General features: G+C 44.8%; 1 protein-coding gene across 2 annotated transcripts in view; it reads right to left on the reverse strand.

The window, feature by feature from the left end:
• The window catches only part of Lrrc37a (leucine rich repeat containing 37A), a 41933-nt gene extending 21562 nt beyond the window's left edge, over nt 1-20371 (reverse strand). The window contains exons 1-5 of one of the 2 annotated variants that reach the window (XM_087575039.1): nt 20289-20371; nt 7296-7367; nt 5470-5541; nt 2535-2606; nt 1441-1521 (exon numbers count right to left, since the gene is read on the reverse strand). In XM_087575039.1, coding sequence (XP_087431165.1) covers nt 1441-1460 — 20 coding nt within the window. In that variant the 5' untranslated portion in view covers nt 1461-1521; nt 2535-2606; nt 5470-5541; nt 7296-7367; nt 20289-20371. Of the gene's footprint in view, nt 1-1440; nt 1522-2534; nt 2607-5469; nt 5542-7295; nt 7368-8797; nt 15952-20288 lie in introns of those variants that run through there. The other variant, XM_087575037.1, reaches the window with a different exon arrangement.
• Between the last annotated feature and the right edge of the window lie 363 nt (nt 20372-20734).

Below are 20734 nucleotides of genomic sequence, written 5' to 3' on the forward strand. Positions count from 1 at the left end.
ACTGTGCCTGCCTCACTGTGCCAATCCGGGATGGTAACTGAATTTTGTGAGGTACAGTTACATTTAAATCCCAGTTAGCTCTGCTTTTCTCGTCACCAGGAAGCAACCCCCCTTTCTGTTAAGACGGACACAGAGACTAGAGATAACAAGCCAGTGCCTCCTGCTTGAGTCTTTCCTACCCCACCGTCCACACCTACCCTACCAGAAAAGCAGATGCGCTGCTTCCTTTCCCCAGGTCAGGGGTCAACAAATTGTGTCAGAGAGAGGTGACTGCTACGAAGACTGTCTACAGAGCAGTTCATCCCGCTCCAGCATATCCCAACTCTTCCCCCAGTGGGAACCAACTGTGAATCTGGGTTTCTGACCTGCCAGACAGGCACAGTTACCCAAAGTCAAGTTCAGAGGGAAATTTCGCTTTAAGTTTATAATGCCCTTCTGATCATGGAATAGCACATAAAAGATCTTTTGAGATGAGGTTTAACTCTGTTGTCCAGCCTGGGCTAGAACATGCAGTGTCCCAGGCTAGCCCCAAACTCATGTGGTACCACGCTTAACAAACAACATGGATTTCATTTTTTTCTAAAACAAATTCCTTCATTCTAAAGGAAAAAAAAAACCTTTCTCTTGGGAAAGAATTTCTTTCTTTTTTCTTTCTTTCTTTTCTTTTCTTTCTTTTTTTTTTTTTTAATTTAAGACAGTTTCTCTGTGTAACAGCCCTGGCTGTCCTGGACTTGCTCTGCAGACCACGCTGGCCTCAAACTCAGATCCACCTGCCTCTGCCTACGAGTGCTGAAATTAAAGGCACGTGCCACCATGCCCAGCAAGAAAGAATTATTCTCCGGGCTGGAGCAATGTATTTTCTTTACGAATATTTTCAACCACCCATGCTGCAAAGTTGCCTTTTATCTGCAGATAATCCATGACCTCAGAGGTGTAAACTTGCTGAAAAAAATAATGTTCTGGATAACGGGGAGAGAAGCCTCAGGGCAGAGGAATTTTCTCCTTCCCTTGTTTGAGAACCAGCCTAACCCTTGCTCCCTGGAGGGCTTGGTCTTAGTTGTTTGCAGCTCCATGTGGCAGCCATTCCAGCAGCTGGGAACTGTGCATGGGAGAGGAAGTCCTAGTGTAACCCACAAGTGGGTTTCCAAAAACATCGCATGGCAGAGGAGGCACTGGGCCAGGCCACGCCTAGTGAGGACCATTGAGTGGCGACACGTGTGCCTGTTCTGAAGGTCGGGACCAGGAAACCAGAGCACGCCCTGCAGTTCTCACAAGTCTCATGGCCTCCTGCGCCTCAGTCTCTCGTCGGAGAAGAGTGGGTGGACCTGAAGGCAAACTTCCCGCAGTTTGCACAGGGTTTACTCCCAGTGAGTTAATACCGCACCTTTTAACACACAGCTAAGTATTTATATAAGCTTACTTAACTTCTACTTCACTTACAGCTGCTGTAAAAACTGCATTCCATGCCATGCTTGAAATGTTCCAAAGCTCAGTTCAGTGAGCAAATTGCACTCAAGGCTTCTAAAATAATAACAACAAAAAGACATGAGCCGATGAAAATATGCTCTCTGGAACATTCGTATCTGTGATGATTCTAATTTATATATAATTAAGCATAAGTTCAATACTTTCTCACTTTGCTAAAGAATCCTGAGGATGACATTGGCTTATGATTGACACATTTTATATCTACATATGTAACACATTAGCCAATAAATGCTCAATTTTTCCCCCCAGTGATCTTTACTTCTCTGAGGGGTTTTCTAGCGCCATTGACATTTTGGGTTGGACTACTCTTTGCTGTATGGGTTTGCCCTATATACTGGAGGATGTTTAGGAATGGCTATGACGTCTGCTCACCAGATGACAGCAGCTTATCCACAATGGTCAAGGGGGCGCTGTCACACTGAGATCTGTCACGACTCACTCGGACTTTAGTACAGTCGCATGCTCAGCTTTACTACAGGCCTGGGCATAGAGTGCTCATGACTTCCTACCAGCCATAAAGTTTTAGTTATGGTGCTAAGAATGGTTTTCATCCTGATAATTTCATATACCTACCACCACCTCATTATACGATGCTCTTATCTGTTCTACTAACTCTCCATCCCAGTCTTCTGGTCTTCTCCTCCCAATACAGTCTTATTTTCCTGTTGCACACCACACATGCACACGCAAATGCTTATGTGCATGTGCACACGCGCGTGCACACACACACACGTTGATTGCCCACATTCGAAGAAGCATGATGTTTTATCTTTATTTCATTATCCTCTATGCTCTCTCCTCAGCCCTCACAGTACATCTTCCACCTCCAGCATACCCATAGAAATCTAGGACTGAAGCTCACTGGGTGGGCACTTAAATAGCAAGAACAAGACCCTAGGCTTGTCCTTGTCCCCAAAACAAACAAATTTAAAAACCCGGTATTTGTCTTTTTTGATTCTAGCTTATTATTGAGCCCTTCTAGGAAAGTTGGAAGTCACGAAGGGGGATTGAAATTCAGATATAAAGGGGTTATAATTGTAACTTACATATACTTCAAAAAAGGTAATGACTCAAATGTCCTTCTTTCAATGTAATGTATTTTATTGCAAGATAAATCCCTAGGAAACATAAAAGGAGAAATATTGCTTTGCTTAGCTGTTAGATGCCTAGTCAGCATAACTAATAGAACGTAGAGCTGTAATAGAAAAAAACTGCTTTTGTCTAAACTTGAAACCTTTGGATCTGAATATCTTAGAGCCACTTACCCGGTCCATCCGTCTGCCAAAGTCTCACCCTTTAGGACATTCAAATGTGTGAAATAAAACTATAGATCTTGATAGATTGTGGAGTTAGTCATTTTGAGAGATTATATGACTTCTTATGTCTCTTTTCATGGAGGCTAGGCTGCCCTTAAACTTCTGGTTTTCCTACCTCAGCCCCCTGAGTTCTGGAACTCCTAGGTAATTCCAGGTACCAGGGCCTCTGGAGACAGCACAGCTCTACTGCAGGCTTGCTGACTCAGTAGCTGTCGCTGAGGATGATGCCAGAGCACAATTCCACCATCTTTAGGTGACGCAGTGAGGCTCCTGGCTGCTTGCAAACACTGCCACAGTGCCGTGGTCCTCATCGTGGTGTCTTGGATTGGCATCAAATTCCCAGAAGGTCTGGCTGCACAGGTGTGCACGAGCATCTCTCTAAAAGGTTTTTAACTTTTGTCTCCTCTTGTGTTTAATGTCTAGCATATTTTCCCTCGAGAGACCTGTCTGGGGCTGGTGCGAAGTCTTCATGAATATGGACACCTATGACCAAGACTAATGTCCTAAGTCTGACCCCCAAGAACCTGATGGTGGAAGGAGAGAACCAAATCTCCTGCAACTTGGATCTCCACGCCTGTGTCTGACAACTCTCTCTCTCTCTCTGTCTCTCTCTGTCTCTCTCTGTCTCTCTCTGTCTCTGTCTCTGTGTCTCTCTGTCTCTGTCTTTCTCTCTGTCTCTGTCTCTCTCTGTCTCTCTGTCTCTGTGTCTCTCTTTGTCTCTGTGTCTCTCTCTGTCTCTGTGTCTCTCTGTCTCTGTCTCTCTCTGTCTCTGTCTCTCTCTGTCACTCTGTCTCTCTCTCTCACACACACACACACAATTGTAACCACTCACACACACACTAAACAAAGATGTAATCAATCACACACACACACACACACACACACACACACACACACACATACTTGTGGGTTGATGTCTATATGCAGGTGAGGGCAGGCACAAGATAAGGCAAGGCCTGTGATTGTGAAAAAGAAAGGCAGGCTGAGGATTTTAGAGACGGAACAGAGAGTATGGAGTGGGAAAAGGAAGGAAGGTGGAGAAGAGAAGGATGACGCAGATCCATGTGGCTTTAAATAGTCACAGGAAGCTATGAATACCTTATGACGGATGGATAATTACAGAACAATTTGTCTTACCAAGGTGGGCAGTTTATATCAGTTATCAATTGACTCTGAGTTTATTGTGTGGACATTTCGTGGGGTGAGAATTTACTGATATAAATCTGATTGATAAATTACAAGCCTCTAGAGTTTTGATTTTGCTGGGGTACAGGGATTTGGGACAGCTAACTGTGAGATGGGCGGTCGTTACATGGGCCTGGTGTGGCAGCGACCCACCATGGGAACTTAGTGAGATGGGCAGTCGCTGCTGGGACTAGCCATGAAGGCAGTGAGACTGCTGACACTAGAGAGTAGTTGGCGTTAGCGTGGGATGGTAAATCGTTTTTATTATTTAACACTACATACACCAAGCAAAGATGCAATCATGTACACACACACACACACACACACACACACACACACCCCTTCAAATTAATGCAGGCGGCTCTTCTCTAATCTTAGATGTGATGGCTCGAAGGATTAATTCCTTCTATGCTTTTTTTTTTTTCTGGTAAAGGTCAGATTAGCAAACATTTTGGACTGTGCAGGCCACACATAATTTATGTTGCACACTATTTATTGATTCTCTTTTCTTTTTTAGCCCTGTTAATGGTTTGGATATAAAGTAAGCCCTCCACTCCCACGAACACCACCCCCCACCCCGGAAATAAGAATGCATATACTGGAGGTTTGATTCTCGGCTAGGGGTCTATTGATCATGAAGACACTAAGGGCATCCAGGAATTAACCCACTGATAAGTCCCTTTCTGAACGTGCTGTTAGAAGGCGGTGCCTGGCTGGAGGGAGCAGGTGCATGTGGGTCAGTCTTATTGTTGGGCCATTCTTCTTTCACTCTTTCTGAGGCTTTGCTCTACCACAGCCTCCCAGCATCATGCTCTGCCTCACCACAGGCCCAGAAACAATGGAGCCAGCTGCCAGGAACCGAAAACCTCTGAGATGAAGGGCCAGGGTGAACCTTGCCCCCTTAGGTTGTTCTCATCAGGCACCCCGTCACATCAACTTGTACCAGTCCTGTAAGAGTGTCAAAGCACTCCCAACTCATGGCTACATGGAAATGAGAACATGGACCAGGCTTGACTGAGGTATGGCAAGATGTAAATAGAAGCATATGCCTTAGAAAACGAGGGCCGTGTGAGTTTCAGTAATGGCTCAGGGCTTACTAACATTCTCCTTCTGCAAATGGACTTCTGTTTGAAACTTGCCGATATGATTTAGGAAGTTTAAAGTGCATAGAAGGCATTTTGATGTTAGAGCGAGGCTGACACGCCCACAGACTGACATAACTGCAGAGTTTCTTATGTCTTTAGAGCCAGGCCCTTGCCAAGCAGCCCTGGGACAGGCAGGAAGCCCACTAGGCAGACCATGCACTGGTCCAACTTGCAGCAACCTTCCTGCTTCCCACCTCCCTCAGTACTGGGACTAGAGGCAAACACTGCAGAGCCTCGTCAGTAATGGCACAGTTTTGTTGCTTGAAGAGATGTTAGTGTCTAATTCACCCACAGATAGCACATTACTTACAAGTAGATATGCTAAACTAACTTACAAAACCTGGAGGGACAGCAGGCCTTCGAATGAATCCTTATGCAATTCAGTCAGGTGATTTTTACTGAGAATTCTGGAAAATCAAAAGGTTATCTGGATCAAAAATCATCAATAGACAGAGAACGTTGGTGTGGAATGGGACGTAGGTGCACACTGTCATGTGCTACTGCTACAGTGTAAGGTGGCGCTACTTATTTTTAGGGCAATTAAAATTTCAAATGCACCATGATCTCCATCCCAAAGGTTCTATTCCTGGATATCTGGCCTATTGAAACACTTGCCCAAGGTACACAGGACATTTAGTACAGCCAGACATGGAGCAAAAAACAAACAAACAAACAAACAACAAACAAACAAACAAAAACACCCCTAGATAGTTGCTAAACACCAGCAGGATAATCTTAAATTCTCACTGATGTGCACACTCTGTGAAATGTTACCCAGTTCTGGAAATAAATAGAATAGCTATATGTTAAAAAGTAGCTTTCAATATCATGCCGTGACAACATCAAGTTGTAGGATGTTATCATTTATGTAGAAATGAAAAAGGAATTTGTGACAAATCTATTTTTTATATGCAAATATGTCTGGAGGGATATATACCAAAACCACAGTAGCAATTAACCTGTTCCAGTTAGTTTATTTTCAACTTGACAGAAACTAGGGTCATCTGTGAAGAGGATATCTCAACTGAGATGTCGTCTCCACTGTGGGCAAGTTGGACTTTTTTTTTTTATTAATTACTGTTGCATGGGAGCCCAGCCTATTATGGGTGATGTCATCTCAGAGCAGGGGGCCTGGGGTGAACAAGAAAAACTTCCCAAGCCAGGAGGAGCAAGCCAGTAAGCAGTGTTCCTCCATAGCCTCGACTTCAGTTCCTGACTCATGCGGGCTCCTTTCTTACGTTCCCTTACAATTATAAGACAGAATGACCTCTTCCTCTCCTGGTAGCTTCTGTTCATGGTCTTTGTCACAGCAAAACTAACACATTGCCCCAGTGGTGAAAACTAGAGCACAAGGAAGGTTTCTCTACATCTGATATTTAATTTATATCCATTAAGAATGTAAGAATAGGCCAGGTCTGGTGGTGCACACCTTTAAACCAGCACCCAAGAAGCAGAGGCAGGCACGTCTCTGAGTTTGAAGCCCACCTGGTCCGCTTAAGTGAGTTTAAGGCCAGCCAAAGTGACATGGAGAGACAATGTGTCAAGAAAAAAACCAGTCAAAAATGTCACTAATGACTTCTGCATGAGAGACAAATCTAAGCTGTCAGTGCTTTCAGAGAGAGAGAGAGAGGAGGGAGGGAGGGAGGGAGGGAGAGAGAGAGAGAGAGAGAGAGAGAGAGAGAGAGAGAGAGAGAGACCATTAAATTTAATCTAAAAAGTCAGGCAGCAAAATGACCTCAAAGAAAAGGGGACTCGCTGCCAAGACTGAAACCTGAGTTCAGTCTCCTGGGCCCGCATGGTAGAAAGATAAATGCAAGCTCTACGAGCTGTCTGTGACCTCCACATGCACACTCTGGTGTGGAGTGCTCATACGAATGCACACAAGATAAAATGGAAAACAATTTTTGGCTGAAGTGATGGTGTTTGAACCTATGGCTTCATGCTAGGCAACTGTTCTCCCTTCTGCAACACTTAAGTCACCACAAAACTTACCAGAGAAGTTCAGTCAATATATAGCTTGATTTGGACTGTGAAGAGGAAATACCTTGTGGGTATTTACCTCAAAACCTGGACCAAGAAGGAACTTAGAGTGCAGTGGTTTTGGTTGGTTTGCTTATCTGCTCCTTTGTTTTATATTTATATTTGGAGAAAATATACTCACAGTTTCTCAACCCAACGATATGCTTTCCAGGAATTTTTGTCAATGTAAGAAATAGCATTTCCTTGGAAATTTCTGTGAAGAAACAGTTTATATACTTGAATAAACAGAAGAAGAATCAGCAGAATCAGTAGAAATCATCACTCCCTCATGGAGGTGTTCAATGAAGAACAAAGGATGCCACCAACTTTCTAATTCCCATCAGACTCCCATCCAATTCCTCAGTTTCCAAGGGAGCACGGTTAAGGGTACAGGGCTACTGGGACGAGCAGTGAGACATTTCCTCACAGGGTGAACTTCTATCCTGTGGGCTCACATTCCACTCCTCTCTGTGTTGTAGACTCTAGAGCCCAACTCTAAATTTAGCCAGTCACTAAATCCTGTCTTTCTCTATCTTAACATTTTTTTTTCTCTTTTTCGGAGCTGAGGACTGAACCCAGGTCTTTCTCTTTCTTATGGGCTGCCATGGTGGCAGGCCTGGAGGCCATTACTTTTATGGATTTAAAAATGGTCCAAGATATGAGAATGGTAGAATATGCCCATGATCCTAGCACCTGAAAGTTCCAGAAAGAAGCAGAAACTCCAGGCCAGGTCATACTATTATTCTGTCCTTTTTTTTTTTTTTAAATTCTCCTGTCTTAATTTTTTTCTTTCCTGAAAAATTCTGATAACTTTCCATGTCCCCCGTGCCACTTCCTAAATCCTATAGTCGATATTCCAGATCTTACACAATGTCTCTGTTTTTAATCTGACTTGTCTAAATCCTCATCTTTCCTATAATCATGCCTTTGCCTACGTTGTACTCTCCGATTCTACGGTTCAATAATTATAGACATCCTTTGAGCCACAGGTAAAGGTTTACTTTGTGTCCCTTATCATTTTCACGGTCTAGATACAACACACATATGTGACTCTCAACTCTTAGCTTCAAGTTGTGCACAAAAGAGTACATATTCTAGGACAAAGTAAGTTTCTGAACATAACAGAGACAGCAAGTATTAACAGCTAACACTCATGTATGCTAAGAACTAAGATTAAGCATTTTGCACAGTCGACTGAGCCTCGCAACAGTCCTACGAAAGAGTGGCTATCGGACTTCCCATTCTACAGGGGAGGAAGTTCATTCACGTCTACGCACTCTTCCTAGAGTGACAGAGACGCCACATGAAAGACCTGGGGGCCAACCGCAGGAGTCCAGCTCTGGAATCTATTCCCGCCTCTCTGTTGCATCCTCACTAGTGAGTTATAGAGAGACCGGAGTGAAGAAATGGAAGAGCCAATTATAATTACATATTGGGACTAAATAAAAATGAACATGGAGGAAGAGGCTGCCAGGAAAGACCGGAGAAGGGGACTGGAGGAAGAAACTGCCTTCAGGAGCAATGGTAAGAGCAGAAAGCCAGTCAGTGTTGGTTGGGGTGACAAGGAAGGTCCAGTAAGCTTTGAGGAAAAGGTTGCCATGCCAAGCAGAATGCAAAACAGAAATAAGAAAAGGTGATTCTTACAAAACAGTTAGGGTGCCCTTGTAGGTGTTGGGCCTTGGCACAGGCACCTGGCGGAGTTTCTGCATTGGGCTGAGATGAACACACAATAGCGTGTGATTTTCACACAGGCAGAAGTCACAGACGTCGGTGCTCGTGGAGACATTTGGTTTAATTTGAAACAATAAATCTCTTTCTGTATCGAAATCTCCATCATATGGAGTTATGATAGGTTCATGATCCATAGGTTCAAGTGTGATGTCACTTGGGTTTTGCTCAGGCATAGTTGCAAAAAGGTTTATTAGTGTAACAGACTCTGGCATTATGAAAGATTGTTGGTTTATGGGTGAAGGCCAAGTTGTGTCTTCAGTTGGATTTGGCTGCTGAGTCTGAACCTCATACGGCAGTGGAAGCATGGCTTCATAGTGTGTTGAAAGAGGGGCCATCGTTGTTGGGACTGTAGAATATATAGTCTCTGGATGAGGAGTTGTTAGGACTATGGAATGTGTAGTCTCTGGAGGAGTGGCTGCTGAGATTTCCGATTGTATAGCCTCTGAGTTTGGATGCTGAGACTGACCGTGAACCATTGCTAGAACTGTCATTTTGGGGTGTACTGGGGAGTGAGCTACAGTCTCCTTAGGTGACTCTATAGACTGAACTGGTGTAGAATGTATAACCATTGTAGCTGGTTGTGGAGCTACGGAAAACTCTAGGTGTGAGGGATGAATGGTGACTTGAGTTGGGTTTTCATGGTGAGCATGAACCTGGTCTTCAGGCAGAAGGGTCACCACATAGTCCTTTGAAGGAAGAGCTCTAATACTATGCGCAGCTGTCAAAAGTTCAGTCTCCACACCGGATAGTGGAGCTACACTACGCTCTACATTTATATGTTGAACTGTGACTTTAGGAGAAGCCAGATGCGGAGTTTGATCCTGAATTGGTGGTATTTCATAAAACACTGGAGCCTTGGCTGTAACCTCCTCTGGTGGTGGTTCAGCTTCAGGAAATGTCTCCTGTATATGTGGAGAAGTCTCAACATTGAGATTGGGACTTGGAATTACAGAAAATTCCAGAGTCATAGGTTGGGCTGTAACGTCAGTTAGATTTGGATGTTGAATAGAACTTGGTTCTGACAGTGTCATCTGATGGTACTGTGGAGGAGAAACTGTAATTTCATGTGAGGTTGTAGGCTCTGAACTTAGGGCGAGTTCCAGGTCCAAAGGCTGAAATGAGACAGAAGGCAGTATTGGAAACTCAGTTTTATCCTGACCTGGTGTTTGAACTGTCACTTCTGGGTACACTGGTGCTGGAGTGACAACCTCCTTAGCTCGATCTGAGGACTGAGCTTTTGTCTCCTGTACAGTTTGAGAAAGTTCTACCTCAGGAGTAGGTTGTGGAGACACGCTGAGTTCCGGATTTAGAGGTAGAAGTGTAATTTCACTCTGGTGTGAATGCTGAGTGTGGACCTGTTCTGGAAGTGTTACCTGAGGGTTCTTTAGAGGAAGAATTGTAGTCTCCTTCAAGACTGTAAAATCGTGAGCCTCTCTGGCAGGCTCTAGATGTTTGGTGAGACCCAGGTCCAAAAGCTGAAATGTGATGATGGGGAAAGTTGGATACTCAACTGCATTTTGACTAGATGTTGCAAGTGTCACTTCCTGATAGACTGGGGCCTGAGCTACAGCTCCCTTTGTTGTCTCTATAGGCTGAGTTGTGCTATCCTGTGTAGTTTGAGAAAGTTCTCCCTCAGTATTAGGCTGTGGTGTTATGGGAAGTCCCAAATCCAAAGGCTGAACTGTGACTCCTGCTGTGTTTGAATGCTGAAAGAGAACCTGTTCTGGAAGTGTCATCGGAGAGTACTTTGGGGGAGGAACTGTCGTCATCACCGGGGTTGTAGAATGTTCAGCCTCTCTAGTGGAGTGCGAAGCTATTGTGGGTTCCAGGTCCATACGCTGAAGTACTGTTGAGTATTTATCTTGAACCTGACCTGGTGTTGGGACTGTCATCTTCTGATAGAGAAGGCCTGGAGCCACAACCTCTGTAGGTGTTTCTGTAATCTGAGTTGTGGTCTCTGGCATAGTTTGAAGAAGTTCCTCAGGGGTTAGCTGTGGAGTTAAGGTAAATCCCAGATCCAAAGGTTGAACTGTGACTTCAGTTGGGTTTGAGTGTTGAATTTGGATCTGTGGATTCTCTGGAGAAGGAACCGTAGCCTTCATTGTGGTTGTAGGCTGCTGAGTCTCTCTTGTAGGGTCTGAACTTATGGTGAACTCTAGGTCCAAAGGCTGAAATGGGACAGTGGGTGAAGTTGGATACTCAGTTTGATCCAGACTTGTAGTTGGAACTGTCACCTCTTGATATACTGGAGCTACAACCTCTGTAGATGTTTCTGTAATCTGAGTTGTGGTCTCTGGCATAGTTTGATGAAGTTCCTCAGCAATTGGCTGTAGAGTAATGGTGGGTCCCAGGTCCAAAGGTTGAACTGTGACTTCAGTTGGGTTTGAGTGTTGAATTTGGATCTGTGGATTCTCTGGAGAAGGAACCGTAGCCTTCATTGTGGTTGTAGGCTGCTGAGTCTCTCTTGTAGGCTCTGAACTTATGGTGAACTCTAGGTCCAAAGGCTGAAATGGGACAGTGGGTGAAGTTGGATACTCAGTTTGATCCAGACTTGTAGTTGGAACTGTCACCTCTTGATATACTGGAGCTACAACCTCTGTAGATGTTTCTGTTATCTGAGTTGTGGTCTCTGGCATAGTTTGAAGAAGTTCCTCAGGAGTTAGCTGTGGAGTTAAGGTAAATCCCAGGTCCAAAGGTTGAACTGTGACTTCAGTTGGGTTTGAGTGTTGAATTTGGATCTGCGGATTCTCTGGAGAAGGAACCGTAGCCTTCATTGTGGTCATAGGCTGCTGAGTCTCTCTTGTAGGGTCTGAACTTATGGTGAACTCTAGGTCCAAAGGCTGAAATGAGACAGTGGGTGAAGTTGGATACTCAGTTTGATCCAGACTTGTAGTTGGAACTGTCACCTCTTGATATACTGGAGCTACAACCTCTGTAGATGTTTCTGTAATCTGAGTTGTGGTCTCTGGCATAGTTTGAAGAAGTTCCTCAGGAGTTAGCTGTGGAGTTAAGGTAAATCCCAGATCCAAAGGTTGAACTGTGACTTCAGTTGGGTTTGAGTGTTGAATTTGGATCTGCGGATTCTCTAGAGAAGGAACCGTAGCCTTCATTGCAGTCATAGGCTGCTGAGTCTCTCTTGTAGGCTCTGAACTTATGGTGAGTTCTAGGTCCGAAGGCTGAAATGAGACAGTGGGTGAAGTTGGATACTCAGCTTGATCCTCACCTGGTGTTAGAACTGTCCCCTCTTGATATATTGGAGCCACAACCTCTTCAGGTAGTTCTGTAATCTGAGTTGTGGTCTCTGGCATAGTTTGATGAAGTTCCTCAGAAATTGGCTGTAGAGTAACGGTGGGTCCCAGATCCAGAGGTTGAACTGTGACTTCAGTTGGGTATGGAAATATCACCTGAGGATATGTTAGAGGAGGCATACTCTCTGGTTCCATAGTGTGGTCGGCCTCTGGACTATACTGTGAAGTTACGGGGAGTCCCAGGTGCAAAGCCTGAAATGAGACAGTGGACGCTGTTTGATACTCCACTTGAATCTGACCTGGAGCTGGGACTATCATTTGCTGTGTTGGAGTGTAAATTACAATATTGTTCATTGACTCTGGAGGCTGGTATAGGCCCACTTGCTGGGTTGGAGGAAAAACTATTTCCTGTGGAGGTTCTGAAGCCTGTGCAGGGGTGGGCTGTAGCACTAGAAAGGGTCCTACGCTCTCAGAGAGGTCTTCGAGTTGAGTGAAGCTCATGTGCTGAGCTGGAGAAGGCTCTGTACCCAGCATGGAATCTGGAGGTAGATACAGGACACTCTGCTGAGTAGGAAAAGGGTAAGCCTCTTCGTGGAGGTCTGTTTTCTGAGCTATGGAGTTTTGCCCAGAAAATTGAGTTTCAGGGAATTCTGATGTGTAGGAAGGATATTCAAATTGTGTTTGTGAGTACTCGATTTGTTCAGTGGGAATTATAGGTATAGGAACAACATCCTCCTCCTGATCCTGAAGGGATTCAATTTCCATAGAGGGCTCTGGCGCTCTGCTGTATGCTTGGCTGGAGTGTGCAATTGTGGTTGTACTCAGTATTGAGTGCTCGTATCTGAACATTGCTTCTAAATCGTCAGGTGAAAAGAACAGGGTATCTGCTACTGGAGAAAGAAAGAAACCCTCTTTGGGTGGTTCTGGAGGCTGATCTGGGAGTTCTTGCTGAAATGGTAAAGACTGCACATCTGGAGGGTGCTTTAGGGGTGGAGACAAGTTAACCTGCTGACCTGAAGAGACTTCCTCAAGAAGCTCTGCAGGCTGGGTTAGGGCCTCTTGATAAACTGAAGAAGCTTGATGATTTCCAGGGGCCGTTGGATACTGACTTGTAACTTTTTGCTGGTCTTTTGAAGGTTCAAATACCTGTTGGCTTGAAGTTTCAAGCTCGTTAAACAGCTCTAGAGGCTTAGCTGTGACCCCGTGTGATGTGGGATGGTGAAGTTGAGGATGAATCAGGGGAGGACCTGCTGCCTCATGGTGTGCTGACGGTTGAACTATCATCTCATAAGGGAACACTAGAGGATTCGTTGGGGTCTCCTGCTGGACTGAAGAAGGTTCAACTTCCTCTAGGAGCTCTGCATTCTCATTTATGTTCTCCTGCTGGCTTAGAGAAGGCTTCTCATACTGAACAAGTTCTGTAGATTGAACTGGAGCCTCCTCTTGATTTGACAAGAGTGCGACTTCTTTGGAAGGCTCTGGAGCGACAGCTGGATCTGCGTGCTGAGTTGTGGAAGGGTTCACACCCTTGTCCGAGACTGCAATTGATTTACCTATAACCTCACGAAGCACTGGGGGAGATTCCACCACTGCGGCAGGATTTTGTATTATGGTGACCTGCACATCTGAAGGTTGAACAATTGCAGTGGGCGAGCTTGAGTGGTGAGTTTGATGGTGAGTTGAGGGTGAAATTGTCAATTGATGATGCCTTGAGGCTTGAGTTAGACTTTCCAGCTCAGAAGGCTGAACCCGCTGTTCCTGCTCATAGAGAAAAGAATCCCCCTCTTCGGTATACTCTGAAGGATGCACTGAGAACTCCTGCTGGGCCAGAGAAGGCTTGGTCTCCTGGGTAGGCTCTGAGGTTATGGTAAGTGCCAAATCCACAGGTCTAACTGTGATGTTGGGCAAATGATAATAGTATGCTTTATTTGGAGCTGGCCGGACTTCATGAATTGGTGGCATTTCAACTACAGTCTCAAAAGGGAACTCTGGAGCTTCCTCAGGAAATTCAGAGGGTTGAACTGGCTGCTCTAGTTCAATGGAAGAGTCACCCTCCAGAAAAGGACTTGGATGTTGTGATGAGGTGTCCTGTTGGGCTAGAGAAAACTCCTCCTCCTCCTCCTCTTCCAACTCTTCCTCTTCTTCCTCTGGAGTCCGAGTTAGGGATTCCAGATACCTTTCAGGTGATTCATCCTCCCCAGAAGATTCCGAAGGTTCATCTGGCTGCTCTTCTAGGCCATAATGTCCAGCTTTCATACGAGAACCCAGAGTCCGAGTTGAAGTCTCTTTCTGAACTGGAGACGTCTTAGCCTCCTTAAAAGGTTTGGAAGTGAGTTTGGCTGTAATCAGGGGCAAAGTATAGTGGTGAACTTGGTCCTGACTGAGATGCGAAGCTGTTGCTGCTGGAGTTTCAATTATTCTTGGCACAGAGGGTTCTGGAGTAGCCTCTTCCTCAATTGGAGGACTGACTTCTTCAGAGGGCTTTGTAGGTAGTGCTGGAACTTCTAGCTGGCTACCAGATGTTTCAAGGTCTTCAGGGAGTTCTAAAGACTCACCTAGGGCCTCTTGTCTGACTAATGAAGGTTCCAGCTCCTCGGAGAGCTCTGGATTTGGAGCTGTGGCCTCCTGTTGAGTTAATGAACTTTCTATCTCATCAGGCTCCTCTGAAAACTGTACCAGGGTATCTTGTTGGGTTGACAAAGGTCCTACCTCCTCAGGACTCGCTGGAAGATGGCCCGGGGCCTGCTGCTGCTGTTGGGTTTTCTTATCTGCCTCTGATATTAGTGTAACCTCCAGGTCTACAGGCTTCACTGTGACATTTGCCAAGTTGGAGTGATGCGCTTCATTTCCGTTTGCAGAGGGAACATTCATGTCAGGACGCTTTAATACTACAACTTTCCCAGAAGCAAAATGCTGTTGAACTGGTTCTTCCTTCTCATGTTCCTCAGGGAGCAGCGGGAGACGATCCGGGCTTTCTTGGACCATATGGAGATTCTCTGAATCTCGAGTTTGTGCCCCCAGCAGGTATTCAGGCTGTTCAATCAGTTCAGAAGGCTCTGGAGGCTCCTCTCTGTTTACCTGGGGTTGCAGAGGCAAGCCATTAGAATAAGCTTCATTCAGATTTGATTCCCTATACTCATTCTCCACAGTTTTTTTTTGGAGTTGAGATTTTGTAAATTGTTTTGTAGTTCTGACAATCGCCTTAGCAAGTGACCTGTGCTGAACTTGGTCTTTTTTTAAGTTCTGGGGTGAGGCTCTGAACTTTGTTACGCTTGAACTCTCACTGACTAGTGATGGAACAAGTGTTTCAAATAACTGGTCATCTGCAGCCTGCTCTAGACTGGAACTACTTTTGACTTGTGGAGACTGATTTTGATCCCCTTTTGGCTTTAAGATGTTCTCCTGGAGCTTCCTGGGTGGAGTCATTTGGTTGGCCAAGTGCTGATATGAAACAGTGAACTGATCTGACTCTGGGTGAGGCTCCGTAGAGGTATCCACAGCTTGGAATGAAAGAAAACTGTCCTTCAATTCCTGAGGTGGGGAGAACACCTGGGAGGGAGCAGAGGAGCCCTGGTAATCAAAGGCCCTTGCGCCTGCTTGGGATGTATGAACTTTCAGGGGTTTGGGTGGTTGATCAGAGTGGTGCAAAGACCAGAGTTTGGTCGGCACCCAGGGCTCTGAAGTCAAACGAACTGGGTTCTGGACCCACTCCGCAATGGGATCCGCCTGGGTCACCACCAGCAAAACTTGTCCGGTGAGGAGAAGACTTGGGGAGCAGAAGCCGAAGCCCAATGGAGTCATGACATATGGTAAGGTCATGGCACGTAGTACGGAGGCTGGAGGCGATCCACAATACTGGAGTGCTGTAGTGCGCTGGCAGGAGATAAACTGGAGGAAAGGCCCCTCACCTCAGGGAGCCTTGGCAACTGAGGCTGCCCCTGCCCCGCCCTTTATGACAGGACACCTTTGTTACAAAAGCGTCACTAAGTGGATTCCGCACCATGAAGGGAACCTTCTATGTGACAGGACCTAAGTTTCTGTTACCCAGGCTGAGAAGAACACCGATTTCTTGGGGATCTACTAACCATATCCCGGATTTAGGTCTCATCCACAGGCCTTTGTTTTCCTGGGGCGGACTTCAAAAGAAAGTATCCAGGCACGCGGGGTTGGAGTGGGGGTGGGGAAACAGAGAGCGGAAGCGGGGGAGGGGGGAGGCAGAGGCGGGTGATTCAAAATACCTGTCTGGTCTGGCTCTTTAACGCCTACTCTTTTCAATCATAAACAATCCCAAGTTATAAACACTAAATAGACCAAAAGTTTCTGGTGTTTTGGAATAAAGAATAATTTTGTAGGTGTGTTCAAGTTCAAAATAAAGTCTTTCCCATCCCAAAGCGAAATATTTAAGACCTTTTTTTTTTTTTTTTTTTGGTTATAGTAATCAGGGAAGTTGAGGATAAAGTCAAGGTCCTTGAGTGTGACAAATGTTTTCTCATCTCCGATGATCATTAATTTGAGGGAAAGGGTCCCAGTCAGCCAATGGCTACCAAAGTTACCACAAGCCAGTGGTTTCTGGATTCTTTTTCTAGTGAAGTTGATGAATGGATTTCATGGACAACAGGAAGATGGAGTTTTAGAAGAGAGTTTATTACAGGTTCCCCGGGTGGGAGTTTAAGAGATGAGTGATCTGCATACAGATGTGCACACACACATGCACACACACATGCATGCAAAAGCGAATTGCTCTTGAAAAGGAAGAAACAATTTCTAGGAAGCAAGCTTAGCTCCTGCAGGAGCAAGTCCCCCAAATAGCTTTCTTCTCTGAAAGGTCGGAGCTAGGGCTCACCAAAGCCTTCCTAGATCGAGGTCTGAGTTGTTCCGTGCGGTGTCCCACCCAGGAGATAGCCATTCGTCTCTATTCAGGGGCGCTGCGTCTGCACTGGAATTTAAGTCCTGCCCTCCTATACAGTCTCCAGGCAGCTGAGTCCACTGCTGTTTATGATGAGAGGAACACTCACAAGAAACCACATCCAGTGTTCCTAAGAATTTTAGCATTTCTGGCCTCTGGCAAAGACAAAAACATAGAACTGCTGGGTTCTGAGGCCCTTGCTTCTCAACTGCCTGAATGCTTGCTTTCTCCTGTTTTCATCGACGCTAGTTGTTGCTGGCTCTTTCTGTTTTTTCAAATTCTTGTGTGTTATATAAGCCTTCTAAGATGCAAAGCTAAGGAAAACTTTACCAGTCTGGTTGCCACTCAACTAGAGTTGTTCGTGTGCCTTTGTGAGGTCTACGTTTGCATACTTCTGATTGTGTCCATCCAATCCTCTTTAAGTAAAGATGATCAGACTGCTCCAACATTGTACACTGCAAATGTTACTTCCTCATGAAAGAGATTTGACACTGGTCATCTAAGGGATGTGTCTCTAAACGATTAATTTCAAATTACCTTTCTTTAAATACTTGCTGTGAGAGCCAGGTGTGATGGTGCACACACCTTTGATCCTAGCACTCCAGAGGTAGAAGCAGGCCAGCCAGGGCTATACAGTAAGACCTCTTAGTTGTTTAAGATTGGCCATAAAGGATTTTATTAGCAGTGACTTCTTGACGTTTGTACCCCACCAACGTGGAGTCATGTCAGACTAACCATGGTGGATCTCCTCCTGCTAATGAGGAACGGTTGAAATCAAACCACAGGATGGTTGATCATTGAGGTCTTCAGAGAATACTGTTTAGCGAGAAGGGGAGTCTTTCTAGAACTGAAATAAATGAACATAGCAGCCCTGGCCTATAAATGTAATATCGGAGAGACTAAGCATGAAGATTATGAGTTTGAGGTTGGGTGTGAACTATACTGAACATCAAGACTCTGTTTTAAAGCCAACAGCGAAAAGTGAGTCACTTTTGGAAGAGGGCAATTAAAGCCAAGAAGTTTGGAGTATCAGTCCTTATGCATGGTTACCTGACCTGAGTATTTTCTGACCTCGGATCCTACATGGATTCTGTTTATGACATTTATTTTAGACACAGGTATAGTTCACCTCAAGACGAAGATGTCAAAACGATGGGGGAAATGTGACCTTCCTGGTAGCATGAATATATTCTAAAAAACATTGTACTCCTCCCTGTGACTAATAGACTACTGAAACAGTGGACTCCGAGAAGTGGAGAAAGGATCACTGAGACAGTGATGAGTGAATGCTTGTCGTGGCCTGGACTGATTACTTATGCATACCTTTACTCTCTAGAGAGCAACACAGGCCAGGGTCCTAAAGACTGGGCTCTGGAACGGCTAGACCTCTACCTGCTCCTTCTTACTGCAGCTGCACTGAATCTCCTTCCTCTGACCTTCACTCCTACTCCCCTCTCTCCTATGTTCACTTCACCTGTACATGTTTGTCTTTGACTGCACACATGTATACTGTGTGCATTCGGGTGCAAGAGGGTGTTGGATCCCTTGCAACCGGAGTTATGGAAAGCTGTGCATCACCTTATATGGGTGTTGGGAACCAAACTCAGCTCTCTGGGAGAGCAGCGAGTGCTCTTAACTGCTGAGCCATTTCTCTGCTTCTTCCGCTAATTGGCATCTTCAAGATGAATAGCGGAGCCAAGTTTGTTAGAAATGTCAGGGTCCAGGCTTTGATTTAAACATTCCAGTAACTCCCACATTGGCGAAACAGGGATTATATGCCAGGAAACTGCTTGCAAAGTAACTTACCACCGGAACTGTCTACCACAATCATTTCCCCCCAAACCACTGCTCTATGCTGCAGGTACTTGCTCGGCCCCTGTGCAGCATAACCTACTCTATTATAGTCTGAAGAATGACTGTATTCATTCCAGGCCTGACAATGCCTTCCTCTCCACCACGTCTCAAACATGAATCTGCTTCTTCCTAATAAAACTAGTTATTCAAGGTTACTGTCTCAACTTACTCCCACCAAGAGTGATTATCAAGACTAGTGATATAGTTCAGTGATATGCACAAAGGCCTAGGTTTAGATCTCAGTCAGACACACACACACCACACACACACACACACACACACACACACACACACACAGACACACACACAGACACACACACACAGACACACACACACACACACACACACACACACACACACACAAATCATCAAACCGGTTTGGGTCAAAGAAGGCTATATAAAAGTGAAACATCCTAATGTTTATGCAGCGATGAGGATCACTTGAGTAACACCAACAACAAAAAAGAACTAAAGCTATTTATTTGTAACAATAAAAAATGGCCTGGCATGGTGGCTCATGCTTGTAATCCTATCGCTTAGGAGACAGAAGTGGGAGAATCAGGTATTCAAAGTCATTCTCCCAAACTGAATGTGAGGCTAACCTGAGATACATATGATTTTACCTCAAACAAACAAACAAACAAACAAACAAACAAACAAAAAACCAAAACAAAACAAAAACCCAATATACATTTACTAACAACAACTTGGAAAAGAAGACTTTTGCTTTCTTCCTTACTGAATGAGCCATTGGAAACCGGATTAGGTTTTATCCAAATGTCTCTGAAACGTGTGTGTTATATGATTTTATTTTGCATTTTGTGTGTATGAATGTTTTGCACACAGGAATAAGCGTGTACCATATGCATGCCTGGTGCCTGAGGAGGCCAGAAGAGGGTGCCTGGTCCCTAGAACTGAGTGATAGCTCATCATGAGATCCACAAGGAAACTGAACCCAGGTCCTCTGCAAAAGCAGCAAGTGCTCTTAATACTCACCCCCACCCCCATGTATGCACACATGAATTATCTGGCACCAGTCTGGATGAGAAGGACCCTGTCAGGTGATTCCTGCCATTTCCTGCAGTACAAAACTTTAGGGGATAAAGTCTTAGACTCGCATTTCATTGCAAATGCATGCCGTCCTCTGAGGACACATTCACATAGGCCTCATCTTCAAAGCACATTACACACTTGAGAAACCCAAGGTGCTGCACTCCAAGTCCTTCTGGTGACATTTATACTGGCTATCACTCTTTCACATTTCTAAAGGGCCATTCCACGAGGTGGAGCCCATACCCAACACTGCTTGGGTGACCGAGAACCTGAGACTAGAGATCCCAGGGACCTGAGGTGAAACCAAATAGTACTGTTATAAAAAACAGCCACAAAAACTCACAGCAGTAAAATGACTCCAGTAACAGTCTGCTATACTCCAGGTCAGTGCTTTGCTCAGCCCTCATCAGACAAGCTTCCTGCTGCAGCATGGGGAATATATATATATATATATATATATATATATATATATATATATATATATATATATATATATATATAAATTATACAAACAAGCCTCATGCCCAGCAACCATCAACACTTGTGGAGGCCCACACCCTGTTGGCTCTGTTCCAGGGGCAGGAACCATGTCATGCTGTCCCTTCCATGACCATGCAGGACTTGGCACTTAAATGGCATCTTCAAACAAAATAAAACATCCTGTAATTATAAAGGTTAAGTTCCATGTCTTTATTAGTAGTTGTGACCTTAATTTATGTTTTGGTTTATTTGTTTTTCCCTTTTAGGTACTTGTGAAAGTTCTTGTTAAATTTCTACAACCTAGGATTA

Source organism: Rattus norvegicus, chromosome 10, assembly GCF_021556685.1.
Source record: "Rattus norvegicus strain SHRSP/BbbUtx chromosome 10, alternate assembly SHRSP_T2T, whole genome shotgun sequence".
NCBI lineage: Eukaryota > Metazoa > Chordata > Mammalia > Rodentia > Muridae > Rattus > Rattus norvegicus.